We start from the raw sequence: 22,607 nt of genomic DNA, 5'->3' as shown, positions 1-22,607 counted from the left end.
TTTATAATTTTATGGTACCTCTCTTGGATGTGATTCAATACATTACATGTATGCCAATCCAATTTACAAATCAGCAAAGTTAGCTGCAATACAAGTTTCATCAAAATACACAAATTCGGCCCAACTATAGGTAATCAGGTTCTAAAGACAAACTCGGTGAAGTTCTGATGCTCGGTAGCTCGACAACCATTTTCAACACTTAGCATCATCATGCACTCAATAGAAATAGAATCTTAGCTCATACTAATCACTTCCAAGTAGCCTGAACTCGATGAATACTATGAAACTCGACATATAAAATGAGTCACTTAATTCATACTGCATAGCTCGGTCAACACTATCACTATGAGCTTGATATAAATTGAATCACTTGGTTGACATTGCATAGCTCAGTCAATATTGGATTCACATCACTGAAACCATGAACTCAGTAACCACTATAGAACTCAGTTTACACTGAGAAACTTGGTAAGCACTATATGAAGCTTAGTTTACATTGATAATCACCAACTTGGTACAAACTACTCGTCAAAAACTGAATGATGTCCCTAGTACTCGGTAGCAACTGTAGGACTCAGTAGAGCCTGAATTACTTGGTTAGCACTATTAACTATACACTAAGCTCAGTAGTTTTTAGCTATCTGATTAAAAGAGTGTGTGTGTGTGTGTGTGTGTGTGTGTGTGTGTGTGTGTGTGTGTGTGTGTGTGTGTGTGTGTGTGTGTGTGTGTGTGTGTGTGTGTGTGTGTGTGTGTGTGTGTGTGTCACTAATAAACAAACTTGAATGAAATGTCAACAATCTCCCCCTTTGGCATTAGTGACAAGAACACTTATCAATAAAAATTGAATTTTCAAAATGTTTCAAACAATATTAAGTCTTCATCTTGTGTCTTTAACTCAGTATCATACTCTATTTTTGAGATTTTTTAATTTTTCTTTGGTAAGAGATGTTTATCTGAATATTTGTACATGTATATAATATGATGGTGCTCCTCCATATATATATATATATATATATATATATATATATATATAGATACACAATATACTTTTCATTATATACATCTTCTCATCTTCTCCTTGTTATTTCATCTTATATTACATCTCCCCTTTTATAGTATGCTTTACATGTTATATATATCTTCTTCCCCTTTTTGACATAAATGGAAAAAGTGTATGCTACATGGTTATTCCAAAATGTGATAAGAAATTAGAATGTACCTTTAGAATTAGTGACATTGTCTTGTCCTAGTTTTCTTGCAACACCTTGCTTGTATGCAATTACATGAATTCCAAATTTTAGCTCCATATCAGTAACACAACTAATCTTCATACCACTTCCATCCCATTCAGTAAGGGTTTTCTTCTCTAGTTCCACCCAACTTAGGGTTTTGGTGGTTTTTCCCTTTGTCAACATTGGAAGTCCTATGATTCGATGAAACATTTTCTTTGTTATCAAAATAGGATGTTCCAACCATAATTGCTAGTTGTGTACATAGGTAAGGATAAACCTTATCCATTTTATCTAAAAAATTTGGGGCATGTGTGGAATGTGGGTCAAACCCTTTGCTTCCAAGTGTTGATGCTCTAGTTTTAACACACCATTCACACAACTTCTCCAATGTTTCATCCATTTTTAGGGTTCCTATGCCTTGGATAGAACATTGAAAATGCAAGCAAATATCATTTATCAGAAGTAACTTTAATGGAATCTGAGATTGTGCTCCATTGAGATCAAGGCTTTCCGCAATAGTTGGACTAAGCTTGAAATCTAGTGCCTTCCATTCAACACCTCGAACCAACATTTCAGACCCTTTTTTTATCTTTCTTCTAGAGGATGCCATTTCTCGGTAGGGTTTCAAAAAAATGTAGAAAATCTTAACAACAATTTGCATAGATCACTTTGATGCATGGAGATCTCTCTCTGCAAATAGCTCTTGAAAATTCACGATGACAAATGAATTTGATTTTGCCCTTTTTATAAAATTGCATCTTTTGATCGCCATAAATGCTTTGGTACATTCACTTGGTTGATGACAGACTATCTTCCACTCAACTTGCATTAATTGCTCAATAGGATCATTCATGACTAGATATCCACATAGCAACTTAGTTACTCCCAGCCTTTCTCGGCAGGGTCTTGCAACCTGGCCTCACTCACTAATGTTTAGAATTTCTTCAGATACTTAGTGATCCCTTTGCATCTTGAATACTGATATGGATCTTTCCTTTTTGCTACCTAGAACTAATGTAGGATGTTTGCTTCAGAATCTTAGTTACAGTTGTCCTTGTGGGAGATCAAGTAGAAATTCTTGAGTCACCCAATGCTTGAGTGACATGTGCTTCATTGCTTGGACTTGCATTCTCAGAAGATTTGGGAATCCCCTACTATCTCATTTTCTTTCTAATTTTATTAGCCTTGGATTTCTTTTCATCTTCAATTCTTCCAATGTTCATATAGTTCTTGGCAAGATGACCAAGTTATATACAAATAAAACATCTTCTAATGGTGTCTCTTGTCCTCATGTCATGTTTTACATAGTTTATTCCAATGTATCCAAATTCTCCATAGTAATGACATCTGCACCAAGTGTTGTAGTCCCAACCAAATATAGCTTTTACAATTTGTTCTGCTGGATTCAATATCTTAGTTTTGCATTCAGAATATATGTGCCCATATTTCTTGCATTTGTGACATTTTTCCTCAAATTTAGGTTTCTCTTTGCATTCATTAGCTCTATGACCATGCTTATTTCAATTGTAGCATTTTCCATTGAATTTAGTTTTATGATTACTCCAACATTTGTTTGATATATGACCTAACTTACCACAGTGATTACAAGTAGGTCTTTGATTCTTTTGAGTTCCTTGCTTGGAAGATTCACCTTCTTCTATATATCCAATTCTTTCTTTTCCCTTTTTTCTATATTGGATTTTCTCATTTAGTTGATCCATGTTTGCTTGAGATTTCATCATCCTTTCATTGTTTTATTTTCAGTGTTTAGATCATTCTGCAATCTTTTATTCTCTGATCTTAAATTCATGATTTCTTCATTTGCATTAGTAAGCTGATTAATGAATTCTATCTATTGAAGGGATAGATGTTAAATTTCATTATTATTTCCTTCTAACTCTTCTTTTGTCTTTTTTTTCTCTTTCATGACTTCACACAACTTACTCACTGAATTTCTTGCTCTCTTTTCAACTTTCTTACTTCTTCTTGAAGTGTGCCATTCTTTTCTAATAGTTCTCTAATTGCCTCATTAGCTTTATCTAAATTACTTTATGAATTAATTTATTCAATTCTTTCTTCATTGTAGAGTTTTTCATTCATCTGTATTGTAAGATCTTTTCTTCTTTTCAAGGATTGAGAGAGTTGTTCCTTTTCTTTCTTGAGTTGCCCAATAGCCAATTCCAAATCTAGCTTTTCACTGTCAATAGCCTTATTAAGATTGAATACTTCCATAGCCTTTGATCTTTGCTCAAGTTGTTAAACTTTGTCTCTGAGAACCACAAAGCTCTGATACCAATTTTTGGAAATATATGATAGGCTAAGTTATTGAGAGTGGAGGGGTGAATCAATAACTATTAAAACTTAATATTTATTTACCAATTAATGCTTCATGAATATTCTAATTTAATTGAATGCATGAAAAATTGGAAGCATTAAAACATTCATTAGACTTTGACTCACAATATGGTGCCCTAGATACCTTCTAAATATAAAATAAAATTGGGGTGGGGATGATACCCACAAGCTCTAGTACTATAGTATTAAGTTGGCTTGTTAAGGCTTACAATGATCACTTTTGATGATTTTCCCTATTAGGAGAAGTAAGGACTGCTAGGTCCACCTTGCAAAAGGATTTACAAACATAAAATGAAGTATGCACTCGATATAGAGATTTAAAAAAGACTATTAAGTCTACCTTGTGAAAGGATGTAACTATTCCACCTGTTAGGATGAACTAGTGGATGATCTTTGATCTGAAACTTGAATTGCTAAATGAGATTCCTTTGAGTGTAATGATCACCTTGTTGTGATAGATAAATCTTTGCTACTCCTTATACTATTGTAGTCTTTTACTTTTCACTTCTTCCCTTTTTATACTTTTATGATACCTCTCTTGGATGTGATTCAATACATTACATATATACCAATCCAATTTAAAAATCAGCAAATTTGGCTACACTACAAGTTTCACCAAAATATACAAAGTCGGCCCAATTGCAAGTACTCAAGTTCTGAAGACAAACTCGGTGAGGTTATGATGCTTGGCAATCATTGTCAATGCTCAACATCATCATGCACTTGGTAGATGTAGAAGCTTGACTTATACTAATTACTTCCAAGTAGTCTAAACTCAATCTGCACTGCTAACTCAGTGAATACTGTAAAACTTAGCATATAAACTAAATCACTTGATTCACACTGCATAGCTTGGTCAACACTATCACTATGAGCTCGATATAAACTGAATCACTTGGTTGACATTGCATAGCTTGGTCAACACTGAATTCACATCACTAAAACTACAAACTCAATTTGCACTAAGAAACTCGGTAAGAACTATGAAGCTCGGTTTACACTGATAATCACCAACTACTTGGTGCAAACTAAATGATGTCCTTGGTACTTGGTAGCAACTATAGAAATCAGTAAAGCCTGAATTACTTGGTTAACACTATTAACTGTACAATAATCTCAATAGTTGTTAGCTGTCTGATTAAGTGTGTGTATGTGTCACTAATAAACAAACTTGACTGAAATGTCAACAAGAGTAAGTCTACAAATAGGTTACACAACTATTTTGGGAGATGAAAAACCCATAGCTATTATGTATACATAAGTGTAATTTTTCCAAAGATATGGATGGTTTGGATAAGAGTTTATTTCTCACATGGGCAGGATGGGTTTGCATGTGGACGACACTACTACTATTTGTCCTTTCCATTTTTAATGCCTGCAAAATCATCAATAGATTTACAAGAGTAAAAAGAGAGACCTTTGGTGTCTCAGTTACTATATTGGTCATGGTAACATGGGGATGCTTCCCCCCTCCCCCTTTTTGCACCATACAACATGTACAGGGATGCATCAAGGACTTGGAGACTCCATTCTCTAGTCCCTAGCAATGCCACTAGATTCAACCACCTCCACCGAGCATGGGGGGACATCTATGGGTTATCTATTTTCTGATTTGACTATTTATGTTCAATTTTTGATGTTCCAATTCAATGCAATGTTCAAATATTTACTCTTTTACATCTTTATATCTTATATTGCAATACATATTTTCATAACTAGCATATTAATTACCATATGTATAGTATATACGACCCCACTGGTCCCCCATTGTTGTCCCCAAATTAAGGCCCCTCCATCCCCCCATACTAGAAACTTGTCCCACTATTCCCCCATCCCCCATGGTAGTGTTACTATGGTATTATTCTTGCAAGAAGCTATCATTGGTATGGTATAAGTTATTTATCTTTTGTTATAAGTTCATACAAATACGAGTTCAAGAATAATTTAATAGTGTTTCCTTTAGTGGAATTCTATTGGAAATATTCAAGATATGACAGGTTATTGAGAGGGGAGGGGTGAATTAGTAACTTTAAAACTTTAAACAATTCAACACTTTAACCATATATTATTCACCATTCATTCATCTAATCTACTGCATATATGAGAGATCAAACATTCATAACACATGTATACAGTGATTTGGTAACCCAGAAACCTTCCAAATAGAAAGTAAAACTAGGGTGGGGATGATACCCACAAAACTTTAGCACTATAGTATAAAGTTGGCCTGTTAAGGCTTACATTGACCACTTCTGGTGATTTACCCTATTAGGAGCACAAAGGACTGCTAGGTCCACCTTGTTAGAGGATTTACAAAAATACACTAAAGTATGCACTCTGTTAGGATATTTATACAAAGACTGTTAAGTCTACCTTGTTAAAGGATTTACAAAATTGATTCACCTATTAGGATGAAACAATGGATCTACTTACAAACTTGATTGCTGATTAGATCCTTGAAGTATAGATCACCTTTCATGACTGATGAATCTTTACTGCTCCTTGTAGACCTTGTTGAATATTCTGCTCTACTGCTGATTCAAATTTATTCTTCTCAAAGCATTATATGTCCATTCCTTGATACATACCTTCTATTTCAAATGATATAATACATTACATATATATCATTCCAATAATTGCAATTGCAAGGTCGGCCAAAACACAAGTGAACAAAATGTTACTGAGTTGACCTAATAGTAAATAATTTGGGTTCACTAAACTGACTTGGTGACCTTCTGATACTCAGTGTCCACCGCATTACTTGACATCATCATGCACTTGGTAGAAGTGAAGGCTCGGTCCATACTAATCACTCAACATAGTTCTGAACTCGGTGACCACTAGTGACTCGGTAGATGTAGTGTTCCTCGGTAGACATAGTGTTACTCGATAGATACTCCATGCTAAGTTTACCTTGCTTTACTCAGTAAACATTATAACTTCCTTGCTCGGTTTACACTGAATTCTCATGACATAGTCTGACTACTCAGTAGACACTAAGATTCTCGGTGGATACTAAGATGCTCGGTGTAAACTGATGAACACTTCTAAGCTCAGTGAGTGTAGGAAACTGAGTGCTGAGCTCGGTGGCTATACTAATATAGATAAGTGTTGTCACTAATGGAAATAGTAACTTAATGCCAAAAAAATTTTAGAGTAATTTTCTCTCTAAGTTATTTAGGAATGAATGTGCAAACCGGTTGGCCTAATCTTGTGAGTACAATTTTTGTGTGTATTTGTAAATCTTGTATAATCTTGTAATATTTTATTATTTTTTACTATATACAAGATAATACTAATGCTTGTATGTTTAAAATTTGTATATTTATAGCCCAAATATTTTCTTGTGAGAAAAGACCACAAATGGCAGTATGAACCCAAAATAAAATAATGAGACAATTTCTAGATTTTTGGTCTCGATTCTAAAGAAAATTTGATAAATGTAATTGTCCCTGTAAAAAGTTTAGGGGCTTAAAGAATTGAGGAATTCTAATAATAGGATCTCAAAGTCCTTGTAGGCAACATGGTCACATTGAAGGGGGGCATGAATTTTGTCAATTGGTGAAAGTGGATTTCCAACTAGAGGAACATGGAGGTGTGAATATCCAAGCTAAGGATAATGCTCCCATGTAAGAAGATGATCCTATGACAGAGAAGAAAATTGAATATGATTGTAAATGTGTAGCTAGTAATGTGCTAGAGGACATGATTAAAGAAGATGGTATAGGCACAACTAATCAAGATGATCATGATGATGGTACTAGCGCATTTCATAATGATGATGAAGATGGTCTTGATATACATATAATTGAGAAGGCATATGAGCCCCCATAGCAAGGCTCCCAAAAAACTCTTCTCTCCGCTATAATGTTGTTGAACTTGAAGGTTATGAATGGTTTATCTAATGTAGTATGTATGCTAAGGTATGCCATTTTTTTCATCTCCAATGTTAGCATACCATTACTATTCTTTATATTAACAAATCATACTCATTTTTGTAGGTTGATAGATGAATTTTTTTAACCACCATAAAAAATTCTACCTCGTTCATACCGAGAATTTTCTAATATTATGAATCAAATTGGAATGAAGTATTAGACAATACATGCATGTCCCAATGATCACATTCTATATCATAAACAATATAAATCTGCAAAAGAAAGCCTTGATTTTCATATTAGTAGATATCGGTCAGATCAAATAACAAAAATGGTGACTCACAAGGTTCTTTGGTACATTCTCATTATTCCACATCTTGAACTATTATTCAGGTGTACTAGCTTGGCATAATTTATAGATTACCATGCATGCAATAAAAGTCAAGATGTCATTATACAAATGCTTGTAGATGGTTTTGCATTTAAAGATAGAAAAAAATTGGCCCCACTTTAAAGAAGAACCTTGTAATCTCAAGCTTTCATTAGTAGCAGATGGTGTCAATGATGTAGGAACTTAAATCTATCTTCAAATGTTGATTTACTCTTATACAACTTTGGTTGCAAGAGAAGGTTCTTTTTTCATGTGTTCATTTGTTACATCTTTCTTGGAAAAATAGGGATAAGAAGAAAAATTAAGTATTATTATTCAAAATAACCACCAACAGTTACAAGTTTGAACTTATTAGTTAAACTAATTTAGTTATTGGTTATATTTATAAAAAGGGAAGGTTGATTGTGTTTTAGAGGTTAGTCAAGAAAATTGGAGAAATCCATTTTGAGAAAAGAAAGAAAGGTTTTTTTAGAAAAGGAGGAGGTAAAAAATCATCCCTTATTTTAATCTTGAATCAATGACTCCAGATGGTGGAGGGTGCACATAGTGTTAGGGGAGAAAAGGCCCATTAAAAAAGATCAAGGATATATTAAAGCAAAAAAGAAAATAAAAGCAACCCAAAATTGATAGGGCATGTGTAGTAAAGAAATAAAAATATTAGAAGAAAATTAATGTGGAAAAAGTAGATTTTGGATTAGGCTATATGTTCAAAGGATTGAGACACTGACTATATGAACAACAAGTCTAATGTTATGATTAACAACATAAGTGTATAAATAATAAATAATATAGAGCAGAATCAATCTAGAGAGCTAAAAGCTAGGATAGGGTTGACAAATACTAGGTCTACATAGGACAAAGAAAGTTTATGTTTCTATAATCCTCATGTAGGAATTTGAGTAAATAAATAAATGACTTTTTTTTATTGTTTGTGATTTAAGTTGAATAGGCTATTTATTTCCTATGTATGTTCATTTTTTTACTCTCTATAAATATTGTTTATAAAATCCTCATTTGGTGTTTTTATCTAAGAACTATGATTTTACTGGCAAAGTTATTGTTCAAATTTGATAGGAAGCATTGAGAAGGTACTTATTTCAGTATGTCTTAAAAATATATACATTTTGTGCTAATCCCTAAACTATGATATGAGGATATAAATTTTTTTTTTTTTGTTTTTTTTTTCGGGTGGGGGGTGGGAGGAGGAGTGGGGAGCTAAGTGCTTCTCCATCAACTTGTATAGAAGCCGAAAAGATCTAGGCAAGGAAATCAGTTGTTTTAGATATGTGAGAGTAATATCATTTTATGTTCCTATATTTCTAATAAGTTTCATTTGTTCTAGATTGAAAAGGTACCAAGAAGTGGGAAATAGAATAAGGAAGGAGTCTTAGGAATGGTATGAAGAACTCAAGGAAAATAAGGAAAGAAAGGTTTACTAAGAAGGAGATGAGGTAAGCCAATAAGTAAAGACATTATGTTGAGCTTGAAAAAAAACTAGTAGGGTTGACAAATATGTTGATAAGTGTAAGATTATGGTAATGGAGTGTCTTTAGTAAAGAAGTCAAGAGTATGTATGGTATTGTCTAATAGGAAACAAGGTGAAATGGCCTACAAAAAGTTTTGCAAAGAAAAGAATAATGAAAAGTATGGCTGAATTGAGTGTGAGAAAAAGGAGAGTGTGAAAAAAAAAAAAAAAAGCAAAGGGCTATAAAAACTAAAAGTTATCAAGAGCATAATGTACACCAAAAGTGTTGAAGAAATTTCTCACTATGGAGAACAACAAGAGAAATAAGAAAGAAATAGGGTGAAGAAAAAATGTAAAAGGAAGCACTCAAAAGAAGAAGTCAAGAAGAGACAAAAAAAATCTATGAATGATATGCTCATGGAGACATGTTGATATATTTTTAATTTACTATTTTTTTAAAAGTATTTATGAGAGGCTTTGAACTAATAGAAAAAATCACACTGTGAAGATGATGAGAGAAAGTGGAAAGTAAGGAACCTTTAAAAAGTATTGGGGATGAAAATAAAAGGAAACAAGTTATAATGGGTTTCATAGATGACATGAGGATACCATATGCACAAGTACTTTGTAGAGCATCTCGAAATGAATAGGATGGTATTAATATTCTCGAATATTGAAATGAAGAAATAAGAGAACCCTAGAGTTTTATATTTCTTAGGAGAAGATGCTATAGAGAATGAAAAAATACATTCACAAAATGAAATTTTTTATAAGAGGTGAAGCTAATAATAAGAGGTAATCTAGATAACAAGCTACTATAGAGATAAATAAAAGAAAAAGTATTGATTTTGAACATAAATTTAGAATTAAGTGTGCAAATATGTTAGATAAGATGTGGAAGGCCATGGAAGGGCTATTATTGTAATAGTAAGGTTTTAAAATAAATCATTTGGTGAGAGGTGGAAGTTAAAGTGTAAAGAACATGTTGTTATTATTATTATTCTAATAAATTGGTGCAGAAGGATGAAAACCATGATGAGGACTAATTTCAAATAAGATTATAAGGTGATATGGAAAGAGAGTAGACATGTATATAAAAATTAAATCATAAATTAGATCATTTCTTATGGGGAGCAATGGAAAATTTTAAAATACCTTTGTAAAAACTATGCACACCAAAGTGTGGAAGGTTAAGAAGATGAAAAAATATGATATTGTAGGGTATATTTCTAAAAGAACCTCTCAAAGGAATAATATCCATTAGAGAGATATTGAAGAGTTAATAGTGGAATAACATTTGAGAAGACATTGAATTGAAACATGTGAAGAAGAGAACAAAATTACAACGAGAACATGTCTGGCAAAGGGAATACAAAAGATAAATGAAGTTTAAAAGACAAGGGTAACAATGTTAAGAAAGTAAAATTGGACTTACACATGATTCAACATTTCTTCCAATCATGATGAGCTTGGGGCAAGCTAGGTTTTCTTTAGGTGAGGGGGCCATCAATGGTGGCGATGAGGAATTTGAGGATGTCAAGCCAAACAAATGGAGGATGCTTCTCAAACCTATGTGTCCTTTGTTCTTGCATGGTTTTGGAGTGGTTTTTGTAGGGATAGGGACCATGTTTCTTTCTTCCAAAGGATTTTATGACCTAGGGGATGCTTGCTTCTAAGAGGTATTTCTTTATGGAGGGAGGATCTCTGGTGTTATTTTTGTCCCATTGGAATAGTGGGGGACCTTCCTTGGTGATGCCCTCGTTGTTTTTTCATTTTAGAAATCATGTTATTTCTCCTTCATGGTTCTTCTAAGGGTGCTCTACTTTTGGGTTTGTTAGATATGGGGACTCTTTCATGGGTTAGCAGTTGGTAGTGATGGATCTATCCATTATGTTTGTTTATTGAGCTTTGGTGCTCTTTTTATGAATTTAAAGGTGCATATTTCTCATATCCTTGAGTGGGCTTTGTTATTTGGCCTTCCTTTTGGTTGTGTAGTAGTTGTTGTTAGCTCTTAGGGGCCCTTTATGGTTCCTTACTTTTGGCTAGGTGCAAATTTATTTATTGGGGTGCTTCGTAGTTTCCAAATCTTCCTCATTTGGATTCTCGGGAGGAATTTGTGTTGGGGCCTACATTACCCCTGGAGTTTTCTATTGGGGTAAAATCTCACCTTGGCTTTCAAAGGCACCTTCATATGGCTTTTTTTCTTTGAGGGATGGGTCCTACTATTTTTTATCTACCACACAACTCTTACTGAGGTGGTCATATGTTGTGTGGATGTGGTTGATATTGGGTGAGGAAATCCGTCTCATAATGTCAATGTTTGAATGGTGGAGTGGTGAAGAAGGCCTCGCTTTGGAGTCTCTTCCTCCACATTATCCCTATTGAGGTAGGATCCCTTTCTTTTGACATGTAGAAGGAGGCTATGTTGGATTGATTGTTCTTGTTACTCATCTACTAGTGAGGAATACTCCTCCTAAGTGGGGAACTTGGAGTTTATTGTGTTCTTCTTCTATATTTTTTCTGAAGTTCCTTTTGAATCCAATCAAGCTAGAGTTCATGCTTATGATTTTTGTGCTTGAGATAACCTATGTTGAAGGGGTTGGTAGTGGGGCTGCCCTTGTTGCATGGTCTTTCTACCCCAAAAATGGGTTTCTAATCTTTCCTCCCATAGTTTCTATTGAGGCGGATCCCTTTTCTATTGAAGTGGGTAGGGAGTATGTTGTGGGATGGAATATTTTTGGCATTACTGATTAGAACTGGTGGTTCTGGTGGCTATGGACCTTTGGCAACAATGGTGGTAGAAGAATATACCATCTTTGCCTATGTATGATGGTGAAAGAAGAACGGACTATCCATTGCTTGGCTTTGCTGGTGAAAGAAGAAAAGGCTATCTATTGCCTGAGATTGGTTACTAGACTTGTCTTTTGAGGACAAGATTGTCTCCCCCTCTTTGTTTTTTCCCTTACTATGACAGATGGTTATTGTTTGTTTTAAAGGACTCTTTTGGGGTCTTTGTTCTTGCTTTTGGTTTAAGAATGCTACTAGTATGGGGGCTGGTCCCATGCTGATCCTTAGCTATGTGGATCATGGTTGGTGGGTTTTTTGGATTCGAAGCATTATTTTTGACAAAGGTAGACTTTAGTTGAGATTCCTTATATCTAGTTTATTTCTAATATTACCTAGTGGTTATTGTTTGTACCAAGGGTCAGCACCCTCTCACTACTTTTAATAATAAAAAACAATGGTATGAAATGGATATTTTAATGAATATGGACATATCAAATAATTGGTTGATGAAATGTGAAAAGATAAGGTTGAAATAGTTGTTGCATCAAGTTGGTAAAACCTTACAGAGAGCATGTGCAAAGAGGACCGTAAACAAGTTGAGCCAAATAATTCAAATGGTGATGCTTTCAAATTCCACATCATTTCATTGAATCAGAGGATAAATAATGACATAATTATTCTAACATGTCTAACTAGAAGATGGATTTATGGAGGTTTATAGATGAGAACGGAATAAGTAGAAAATATGAAGAAAAGAAGAAGAATTTTGTTCAAGAAGATTACAATGTTAATAAAGAATAGTTGTGAGTGTGTAATTGATCTTAAGAGGCAACTAGATGAGAGTGATGGAAAAAAATGGGATTTTGAGACAATATAGAATGTTGGCATGGAGAATGCAAACTAAGATGGAGAATTAGATGTTGGAGAACTAATAATTAAAGAGCTCAATAGAAGTATACAAGATATTATTGCAGTCACTGATTATTAATCTCCTATTGTAAATGATTATAAAACTATTGGAAATAAATTCGCAACTTAATATCAAAAAATAACACAACTGCAACTTCAACAATAAAAATTATAGAAAGAAATTCATGACACAATGAACACAATATTTATGGACAAATTGTCCCTAGAAAAATCCATAAGGGAAAACCAGTTCTATAGATGAGGAATTATATTAAACTTCAGCAAATCAAGAGATACAAAATTCCTTGCCTCTTACTGGCAGAACTCTGACCACTACTATTCCCACACTAACATTGTGCCCTTGCTAACACTGCAAGACAATTTGCTATCACTGCAAATGCTTCTACAAAAGTTGTTTTTAAAATGACCCAATGACCCCATTTTATACTACTCTATTGGAAAACTAATGGCCAAGATTAAATCAAACAAACAACTAAGATTAAGATAACTCAATAGCCAATAATAGAATTGGTTGCAAGGTACCCAAAAAGGAACTCACTAAATTAGTAAATAATTATCCTTGGATAACAACCATTTACTAATTCTCAGCAAGTGGACAAACACCTATCCAAACTACCCATAACTAATGTTGCTATTTTTAGGTAAGGACGAATAGTTGTCCAAGCTACCCATAAATACTATTGTTATTTCTAGGTCAGAAATAATAGCTGTCCAACTACCAATAATTAACACTACCTCTTAGTGAGGAAGTTGTTCTACATGACAGCCATCTTATCTCCTAAGAAGATAAATTTGGCCTTCCCCAAAGCCTTCATCAAAATGTCTACTACTTGCTCTTCTATAGGTATGTATTGTAGCTGAACAATACCTCATTGTACACAATACCTAATGAAGTGATACCTGATATCTATATGTTTAGACCTATCATGAAATACTGGATTCTCAGACAACTTGATGCAACTTTGATTGTCACAATGTATCATAGTAGTCTTAACCTTCTGACCAAAAAAGACTACTAACAACTTCCAAAGCCATGTAGCTTCACATGTTACCATGCTAGTTGCTATGTATTTTGCTTCTACTAAACTCAGAGCCATAGACTTTTGCTTCCTATTAAACCAAGATATAACTCCCGATCCCAATCTAAAAGAACACCCTAAAGTGCTCCTTTTGTTCATTCTACATCCTGCCCAATCTACATCAATATACCCTATTAACCCGATACCTTCACCTTGGACATATCTGATCCCATACTCAACTATACCATGCAAGTAATGCAATACATGCTTGGCTGTTGTCCAATGCATTCTCTTTGGTTCAACCATGAACCGACTAAGAGAGTTTATTGAAAATGCTATATCTGGCCTAATATTGACCAAATACATAAGCGAACCAATCAACTATCTATATAAGGTGGGATCTACATCCTTCTCCTTAGATGTATATACCTTCCTCCAATTCATGATCATGGGTATAGACATGGCTTTGTAATCCTCCATCCTAAATCTCTTCAAGATTTCACAATATTTCCCTTGACCAAGGAAAATCTCTCCATCAATCTGCCATACCTTCATACCTATAAAATAATGCATAAGTCCCAAATCCTTCATCTCAAACTCTTCAGCAGGGTCCCTCTTGCAATCCTCTATGAGCCCTAGTGAACCTATAAGAAACAAGTCATCCACATAAAGAACAAGAATGAGAATCTCACCCCAAACCACCAAGTAGTAGAGATTAGCGTCCACTTCACTCTTCACAAAGCCCATTCCCTGCAAGTATGTATCAATGCACTCATACCATGCTCTAGGAACCTGCTTGAATCCATATAGTACTTTCTTCAATCTGCACACGTGGGTCCCTTTATTGTGTGCTACAAAGCCTTCTGGCTGCTCTATGTATACCTCCTTCTTTAACTCAGCATTAAGGAATGTTGTCTTGACATCCATTTGATGGATTTGCCATCCAATCTATGCTACAAATGAGATCACAACTCTTATAGAAGTATTCATGGCCACTCGAGAAAATGTCTCCTCGTAGTCTATTCCCTCCTTCTGAGAGAACCCCTTGACCACAAACCTTGCCTTGTATTTCTAGATGCTACCATCTGCATCATGCTTTATCTTATAGATCTAGTGTGATCCAACTACTACTCTATCTTTTGGTCTAGGAACTACCTCCTAGACATCATTCTGCATTATTGAGGAATACTCCTCAACCATAGCATTTTTCCATACCTGATGCTTTGCAGCCTCCTAATAGCTAGAAGGCTCACTATATACCAATTGACTAACAAATGCCACATAGTCATTGAACTTGGCTAGTTGTCTCCACTATCTAGTACTCTTGCTAGCAGCTCCCACAAACTCCCAAGTATCCCTTTGTGTATTTGGAACCTCATGGTTCCTACTGCCAACTATAGAGGATGAAATGTTGACCTCTAAATCCTCTAGATGCATTTCATATTGTACCTATTGCTTCGTACTCTATGAATCTTCACTACCTAAGCCTACACTTGTACTGGTAATTATACTTGAGCTTTGCTACCCTTGGCTTGGCTTTGGACCTTCTGTTGGCTACTCACTCTGATCATCTACAGGAAAATCTCTAGATCTCTTGAATGTCTTATCCTCCATGAACTTAACATCACATTTGACAATAATTCTTTTAGTCCCTGGAATGAAAATCCTATATGCCTTCGAGGTCTCACTGTACCCAACAAAGTACCCCCTCTCTATAGTCTAATCTAACTTTGTACATGTATTTCTAGGAATATGACAATATACCAAACTCTTGAATATCCTAAATTGACCAACATTTGGCTTCTTCCCTATGAAAGCCTCCTCTGGTGTCATCTTCCTTAGCACCTTGTGTGGAACTCTATTATGAATGTAGATTGTTGTAGTACATGCCTTTGCCCATAATTAATGGGGCATGTCTTGGTCATGTAGCATAGCCCTTGTTGCCTCCCATATAGAATGGTTCTTCGTCTCAGCAACTCCATTCTATTGTGGATTGTAAGGAATAATCCACTCTCTCTTGATTCCTTCTCTAGTACATAACTACTGGAAGACATTCCCTTTGTACTCACCTCCATTATCTGACTGAAGAACCTTTATCTTTCTTCCCTTCAAATTCTCCACAAGGGCCTTGAACTCTTGGAATCAACTAAAAACCTCATCCTTGGTCTTTAAGAACTATATCTAGGTCTTCTTGGAGAAATCATCAATAAAAGTAACATAGTACTCATATCCTCTGAGAGATTTTTTCGACATCAGTCCACAAACATCTGAATGTACTAGATCAAGAACACCCTCAAATCTGGTGTCACAACTTGGAAAAGATTCTTTTGCAAACTTCCCCAACACACATGCCTTACATACATCATCATGCTCTGTGCTCACCTCTAGCACACCTATCACCGTCTCATGAAGAAAATTAAGTGATCCATGATGAATATGGACCATCCTCCTATGCCATAGCTCTCCAAGATCTCTAGGATTACTGCTGCTCATGAGTGCCTTAGGAGTATCAAACTGCAACTTATAAAGGTGACCACTCTTAACTCTAATAGTTATGGGTGATTTCCAATTCTTGTACTTAATCAACACATTTGTCCCTCTAAAGAGTACATTATACCCCCTATCTTGAAGAATAGATACAAAAATTAAATTCATTCCTAAGTCTGGCACATGCAACACATCATGAAGTGGAATTATCTTTCCATTCTCCCTCTAAAATTAAACAGTCCCTTTCCCAACTGGGTTGAGTTTGGACAAGTTTTCCATAGATATTTGGATGTTGGTGTCCTCCTCCTTGTAACTAGAGAAGTACTCTCTAACTCCTATAATATCAAATGATTCCCTACTATCTATATACCAAACACACTATGATGTTGAGCTAACCATACAAGCTATGAGTGTAAACTCATCTTCCATTCTACTGGAGAGTTCTTTTGCAATTGTTGAAGCTACCACCTACTTCTTACCCTTCTTCCTCTCTGGGAAATCACTAACATAGTGCCCAAACTCATGACATCCAAAGTACTTGACCTTACAAAGGTCCTTCTTCTTCTTCTCACTTTGTGAATTTCATCCTTTGCTAGATCCCTTCTTTGCTTTCCCTTTCCCTACTAGGGAAACGTTCTTCTATTCCACCTCATTTTTCTGACTCTTGTTGGACCCATTGAGAAGACTTAGTCTAAACTCCTCCTGAGTGAAATCAATCCATAGTCAATCCCAACTCAGTCAAGTATCTCATCCATTGACAACTTGAACAAAGACACTCCATTTGTTAGTAAACCCATTTAGGGTTATTCTCACTAGCTCGTCATCACTGGGACTATCTCCAACAACTGCTAACTCATCCTTGACAAGTATAAGCCTAGTGAGCTCACTTGTAATGTCTTCTCCTTGGTTCATCTAGGTATTCTTTAGCTTCTCTCTGAGAATTATCTTCCTATTGCTGGTAGCATTTTGGTGCAGATTCAGAATGGTATCCCACATCTTATTCGCCATATCTAGCTCTGAGATATGTGGAACAATATGATCATTGACACCATCAAGGATAATCCTCCTTGCCTTGGCATCATCCTTCTTATATGTTGTAATTTGTGTTGCATCCATTCGTACAGGTACAACACTGGTAGCATAATCCTTGATACCATTCTCTTCCAACAATAAAAAAAATCATGGCCTTCTAGACACCAAAATTTGAGGCACCATCCAATCTGTCTTGATCTCTCAAACCAGCTGAAACTATCTCAAAGGATTAAAGCAATAATAAATCTAAAGAGATCAAAATTTATTTCCTAGGGAAAAAATCTTCTACCCTCAACAATGCTCTAATAACATGTGAAAATTAACACTATTGCAGTCACTAATTATTAATCTCCTATTGTAAATGATTGTTAAACTGTTGGAAATAAATTCACAGCTTAATATCAAAAAATAACATAACTGCAACTTCAACAATAAAAAATACGGAAAGAAATTCACGACACAATGAACACAATATTTTCAGACAAATTGTCCCTGCAAAAACCCCTAAGGAAAAACCAGTACAAATGAGGAATTATATTAAACTTTAGCAAATCAAGAGATACAAAATTCCTTTCCTCTCACTGGTAGAACTCTGACAATCTCCTATTTCTCCCGCTGATATTCCCCACTGCTATTCTCACACTAACACTGTGCCCTTGCTCATACTGCAAGACAATTTGCTATCACTGCAAATGCTTCTACAAAACTTATTTTTCCAAATGACACAATGACCCCTTTTTATACTACTCTATTGGAAAACCAGTAGCCAAGATTAAATCAAACCAATGGCTGAGATTAAGATAACTCAATAGCCAATAATAGAATTGGTTGCAAGGTGCCCAAAAAGGAAATCACTAAATTAGTAAATAATTATCCTCGCATAAGAACCATTTACTAATTCTCAGCAAGTGGACAAACAACTATCCAAACTACCCATAACTAATGCTGCTATTTTTAGGTAAGGAAGAATAGCTATCCAAGCTACCCATAAATACTACTGCTATTTCCGGGTCAAAAATAACAGTTGTCCAACTACCAATAATTAACAGATGATAATAAAGTGGAAGATCTATGTGTAATGTTCATTAATTTTATTTTCTATAGTTGTTGTTTTTAATATTCTTGATTGTGTGTTTCCTATTAGAGAAATGTGATTTTGATGGGCAAATTATCATCCAAGTTTGACAAGAATCCTGTAGAAAAAAACCATTTGTTGATATCTTAGCATGTGTTCTAGAATAATCCCTCCTTTTATATGAGCATGCATAAGGGGAGATTACAAAAGCTTATATACTAGAATTGATAATAGGAATTACATATAAATGTGTAATAATTTTAATAAGTCATGTTGACGTAGAAACCTTAAGAAAATGAAATAGAAAAATAATACACAATATTGTAAATATAAACAAGCCATTTTCTCCTAAATATAACATATGTGTGCCTTGTAAAATCTCCATGTTGGCTTAACTACATATATGTAAAACTATTTAAACTATGATACACGTGAATTAAAACTTTTTCTAGTTATAAGTTAACTACACATGTCCAAATGCATGGTATGAGTTATAGGTGTATCGTGTTCGTCCACATATAATAGATATTCAAATTTACATGATCGTTACATTCTTGTTAAAAATCATGAACATCATCCTATATTGCATATGTATTAGAAAACTACTTCTATTTATTAGATACTTTACAATTATTTTAAATTCCAAAAATATTTTTACCTTCTCATTAAGATCTTGCAAATTTTTAGAGGTTTAAAATCTTATTCCAATTGTCTTCTTTAAGCTATTAACATGAAATCATGAATATATATTTAATAATCTAGACAGTTCAAATTTTTATTCTACATGTCTTATCATTTACTAGATGTTATAAAATCCATATTATTGAGATCTAGATTTTTCCCTTATATTATTTTAATGGTATTCAATAATGCGGCTCTATTTGCAACAGTCTAAATCTCCTATATAAAAATATATATATTTCATTATGATATAAGCCCTGTTACTTCATTTGATTATATGCTATTAATGACTCCTCTTTAATAGAGATTGTCTTTCAGTAGTATCAAATGTTCTCCACCTACTCTTTAACATTTGGTTGTTGTGTTAAAAACATTTGAATAATATATGAAAAGAGTAATATCAATGCACTCATGTCTTCCACTTATTTAAAGAGAAAAATTAGGAATATTGTCCTCTAAACATTAAAATATTTTATCTTTTAGTATTACTTTTTAAAATTAATTTGAAATTAATCTACAATTAAATTTGTGAAATAAAATCTTACTATTAAAAGACTATATTAAAGTTGTAATGTCTTGTCTTAAAACAAGATTCCTAAATAATGATTAACAATCAGATATATTTTTTCAAATATTTTAAAACCATTATAAAATATATTAGATTAATTTTTTTTTAAATGTAACAATATATACAAAATTTATATCATTCACAATAATTATAAAGTGATGACTATGAAAAATATACCTGCTAAACAAATTTTTAAAATAAACTAAAACCTGAACAAATAAGCAATGTTATCATTCAAATACTCTTTTTTATATAATAAAAAATACATTTAGAACAATTGATTACCAATATCTATCTATAATGCGAATCGATAATTGACACGTGGGAGAACAAGTACAATAAACATGAAATTGAATAGCTGTACTCTGTCATTGCTTGCAACAATAGATTAATTTGAACTGCCGACTGATGCAGGCTTGGGGCAATTATTTAATTTTACGTGAATCCCACGAATAAATTAATGCGTTCAGAGGTAGTAACTCTTAAACTATGCAATTAACGCATCCGAAACAGAGCGCAGGAATGCTTAGATGCGAGCAAATCGGTCAACAAATATAGATCTCGGTTCGGTAGTCGCCCAGCTCTTTACAAACTCCTGTAGCAGCTCGGAAAAAGTGAAAGGCCTGTACAGCCTCTTGCAATTGTGATCATCATCTACAACCTCAGATGGAGCCCATATTTCCTTCTCCTCTGGAAAGTTAATAAAAAGAGCCACTGATATTCGATCTTTCCATCCACTGTGAACAACCCGATGCTTTGCACTCTGGTATCTGCCGTTGCTCCATACCTGCAGTACACTCCTTATTATTCTCTCTATATAGTTAATGAAATCTCCATGTTCTATCAACTCAAATCATAAACGTTGTTAAGAGGCATTCAACATACCTTGAGACAGTCACCAACAAAGACAACAAAGGAATTCGATAAAGGCTTCACATTCAACCATTTCCCTTCATTTGATCTAATCTGGAGACCCTCGTGGTTGGCCTGGTAAAGGATTGTAAAGCAGCACAGATCCGTATGTGGAGGCAAAGCTGCCTCGTCCAAAGATATTCTTCCCTCACATGAATAGTGGTTTATAGCCAGGTTACCTGTGTTTTTCTCGAAATCAGAACTGTAGAACACCTCTATGTCCAAACCCATGCTCGCGAGAATGATTTTGTTGGTCGTCTTAGCGAGATCTAAAATGGCAGCAGCATACGTTTCAATTGTCTCGCGGCTACAGAAAGAGGAATAACACAATCAATATAAAGCAAGTATTTCTCATCATCAAAGGATATGGAAAATAGTATGTACCATATTGTTGCTGTTTCTCCGTCAGGCAAAGGCCATATCTTTTTGCAGACATCTGGCACCGAGTTCGAGATGGGTAAGTCATTGAAGACAAGGACCTCGTTTGTAGGAAACTTGGTATACCCATTCTTTGCATTGCATGCAGCGGCTCTCTCTTTAGCTTCTGCTGGCGTGGAAAATAATTGATGAGAAACAGACTCCACTTTCTGTAGCAGATTTTGTGGAATGCCGTGGTTTACAAGGCGGAACATTCCCCATTCTTTGCAGGCTTCCTTGACTCTTGAAACGCTTTCATGGTTTTGTAGATTGTTTGGTCCTTCTCTTTCTAACTCTAACTGAAACTGGGTAATATCAATAAGAGGGAGAGGAATATCATTTTGTAAAGAGGAAGCCATTATGGAGGATAAGAAGGAAAGGGAGAGCAGAACTATGCCTGATATCTCAGGCCCAACTTAGCTTCCACTTCATAACTCTATGTTCTGCTCTAATTGTTGAGGGTTAGGAATCGTCTTCTTGCAGTTTTCGGAATATGAGTAGGACGGCTGACCACTTGCGGAATCACATGCAAGTGGGTGTCATTGTGACAAAAATGAAAGGACACGAAGCGTTGTTGTCAATTATTCTCACTCCAGCTGTACATATACCAGAAACCGCATATATTTAGGTATGGTTAATGTTCGGTGGGGAGTGAATGTCTTGTCAAAATTATGTTGTCGTAGAATAGTTGGATTGGCTCTAGTGTCAGTATGTCACACAACATGGCGATGACATTTTTGGTTCTCTTGTCCTGGTCAGTGATGAGGGATGGCCGTTTCCTTGTGGAATTTTATGCCACTAGACGTGAGGATCTGATATATCATCTTGTTTTGTTTTAAAGCGTTACCATTTGTTAGAATCAATTTTGATAAATTAAAATGTTATCAAAATTTTGAGCACCATCTTTAGTCTATTTTTAGCAAGTTCAATGCAAGACTATGACATCATAACAGATGACATTAGGATCATATTTTGAGTGAATTTGGGGGAATGGACATTCATCAGTCCTAGGTTCTTACCTGAAGAGGTTTTAGTAATTTGGACCGTGATTCCATATCAGAAAATAAAATTACTTTGTGGTGGCTCTTGTTGGGTTGGTTTTCTCGCATGCTTTGTATCTCTATTGGGTAAAAGCACAGATCTGTGTCACCGTTTATGATACCAAAACCTATTTTGGTCAAATCTCATTTCTCTATCAAAACTCAATTTTTTTCAAAAACTAAAAATACCCTTTTATAGATCTTAGATTTAATATCATCATTATATAAATGTTTGAGTGTTTTTATTAGTTATAATATGTTATAATCTCAAAATATTATAAGTCGATATTTCAAGATTTCAGAAGATGCTCCCTCAAAAAAGGAAAAAAAATAGTAAA

The 22,607-nt window shown here is 34.6% G+C and overlaps 1 protein-coding gene across 1 annotated transcript; it reads right to left on the bottom strand.

The window, feature by feature from the left end:
- Positions 1-20,127: 20,127 nt before the first annotated feature.
- Positions 20,128-21,747, bottom strand: LOC149543682 (C4-beta,C20-epoxidase-like). Its single transcript, XM_089796310.1, has 3 exons — positions 21,197-21,747; positions 20,786-21,119; positions 20,128-20,687 (listed from the first exon to the last, which is right to left on the bottom strand). Exons 1-3 carry the CDS (start codon positions 21,586-21,588, stop codon positions 20,427-20,429), a joined length of 987 nt encoding a protein of 328 aa, XP_089652436.1. The 5' UTR covers positions 21,589-21,747; the 3' UTR covers positions 20,128-20,426.
- Between the last annotated feature and the right edge of the window lie 860 nt (positions 21,748-22,607).

Source organism: Cupressus sempervirens, chromosome 8, assembly GCF_028749045.1.
Source record: "Cupressus sempervirens isolate cs-2001-9-10 chromosome 8, ASM2874904v1, whole genome shotgun sequence".
NCBI classification, from domain to species: Eukaryota; Viridiplantae; Streptophyta; class Pinopsida; order Cupressales; family Cupressaceae; genus Cupressus; species Cupressus sempervirens.
This window is presented reverse-complemented; position numbering and strand designations above follow the sequence as displayed.

Coding starts and splice junctions, on each gene's coding strand:
- LOC149543682 (XM_089796310.1), bottom strand. CDS start 21,588: ATGGCTTCCTCTTTACAAAATGATATTCCTCTCCCTCTTATTGATATT. Junction 21,120..21,196: donor GGAGAAACAGCAACAATATG/GTACATACTATT, acceptor CTCTTTCTGTAG/CCGCGAGACAATTGAAACGT. Junction 20,688..20,785: donor TTGTTGGTGACTGTCTCAAG/GTATGTTGAATG, acceptor AGTGTACTGCAG/GTATGGAGCAACGGCAGATA.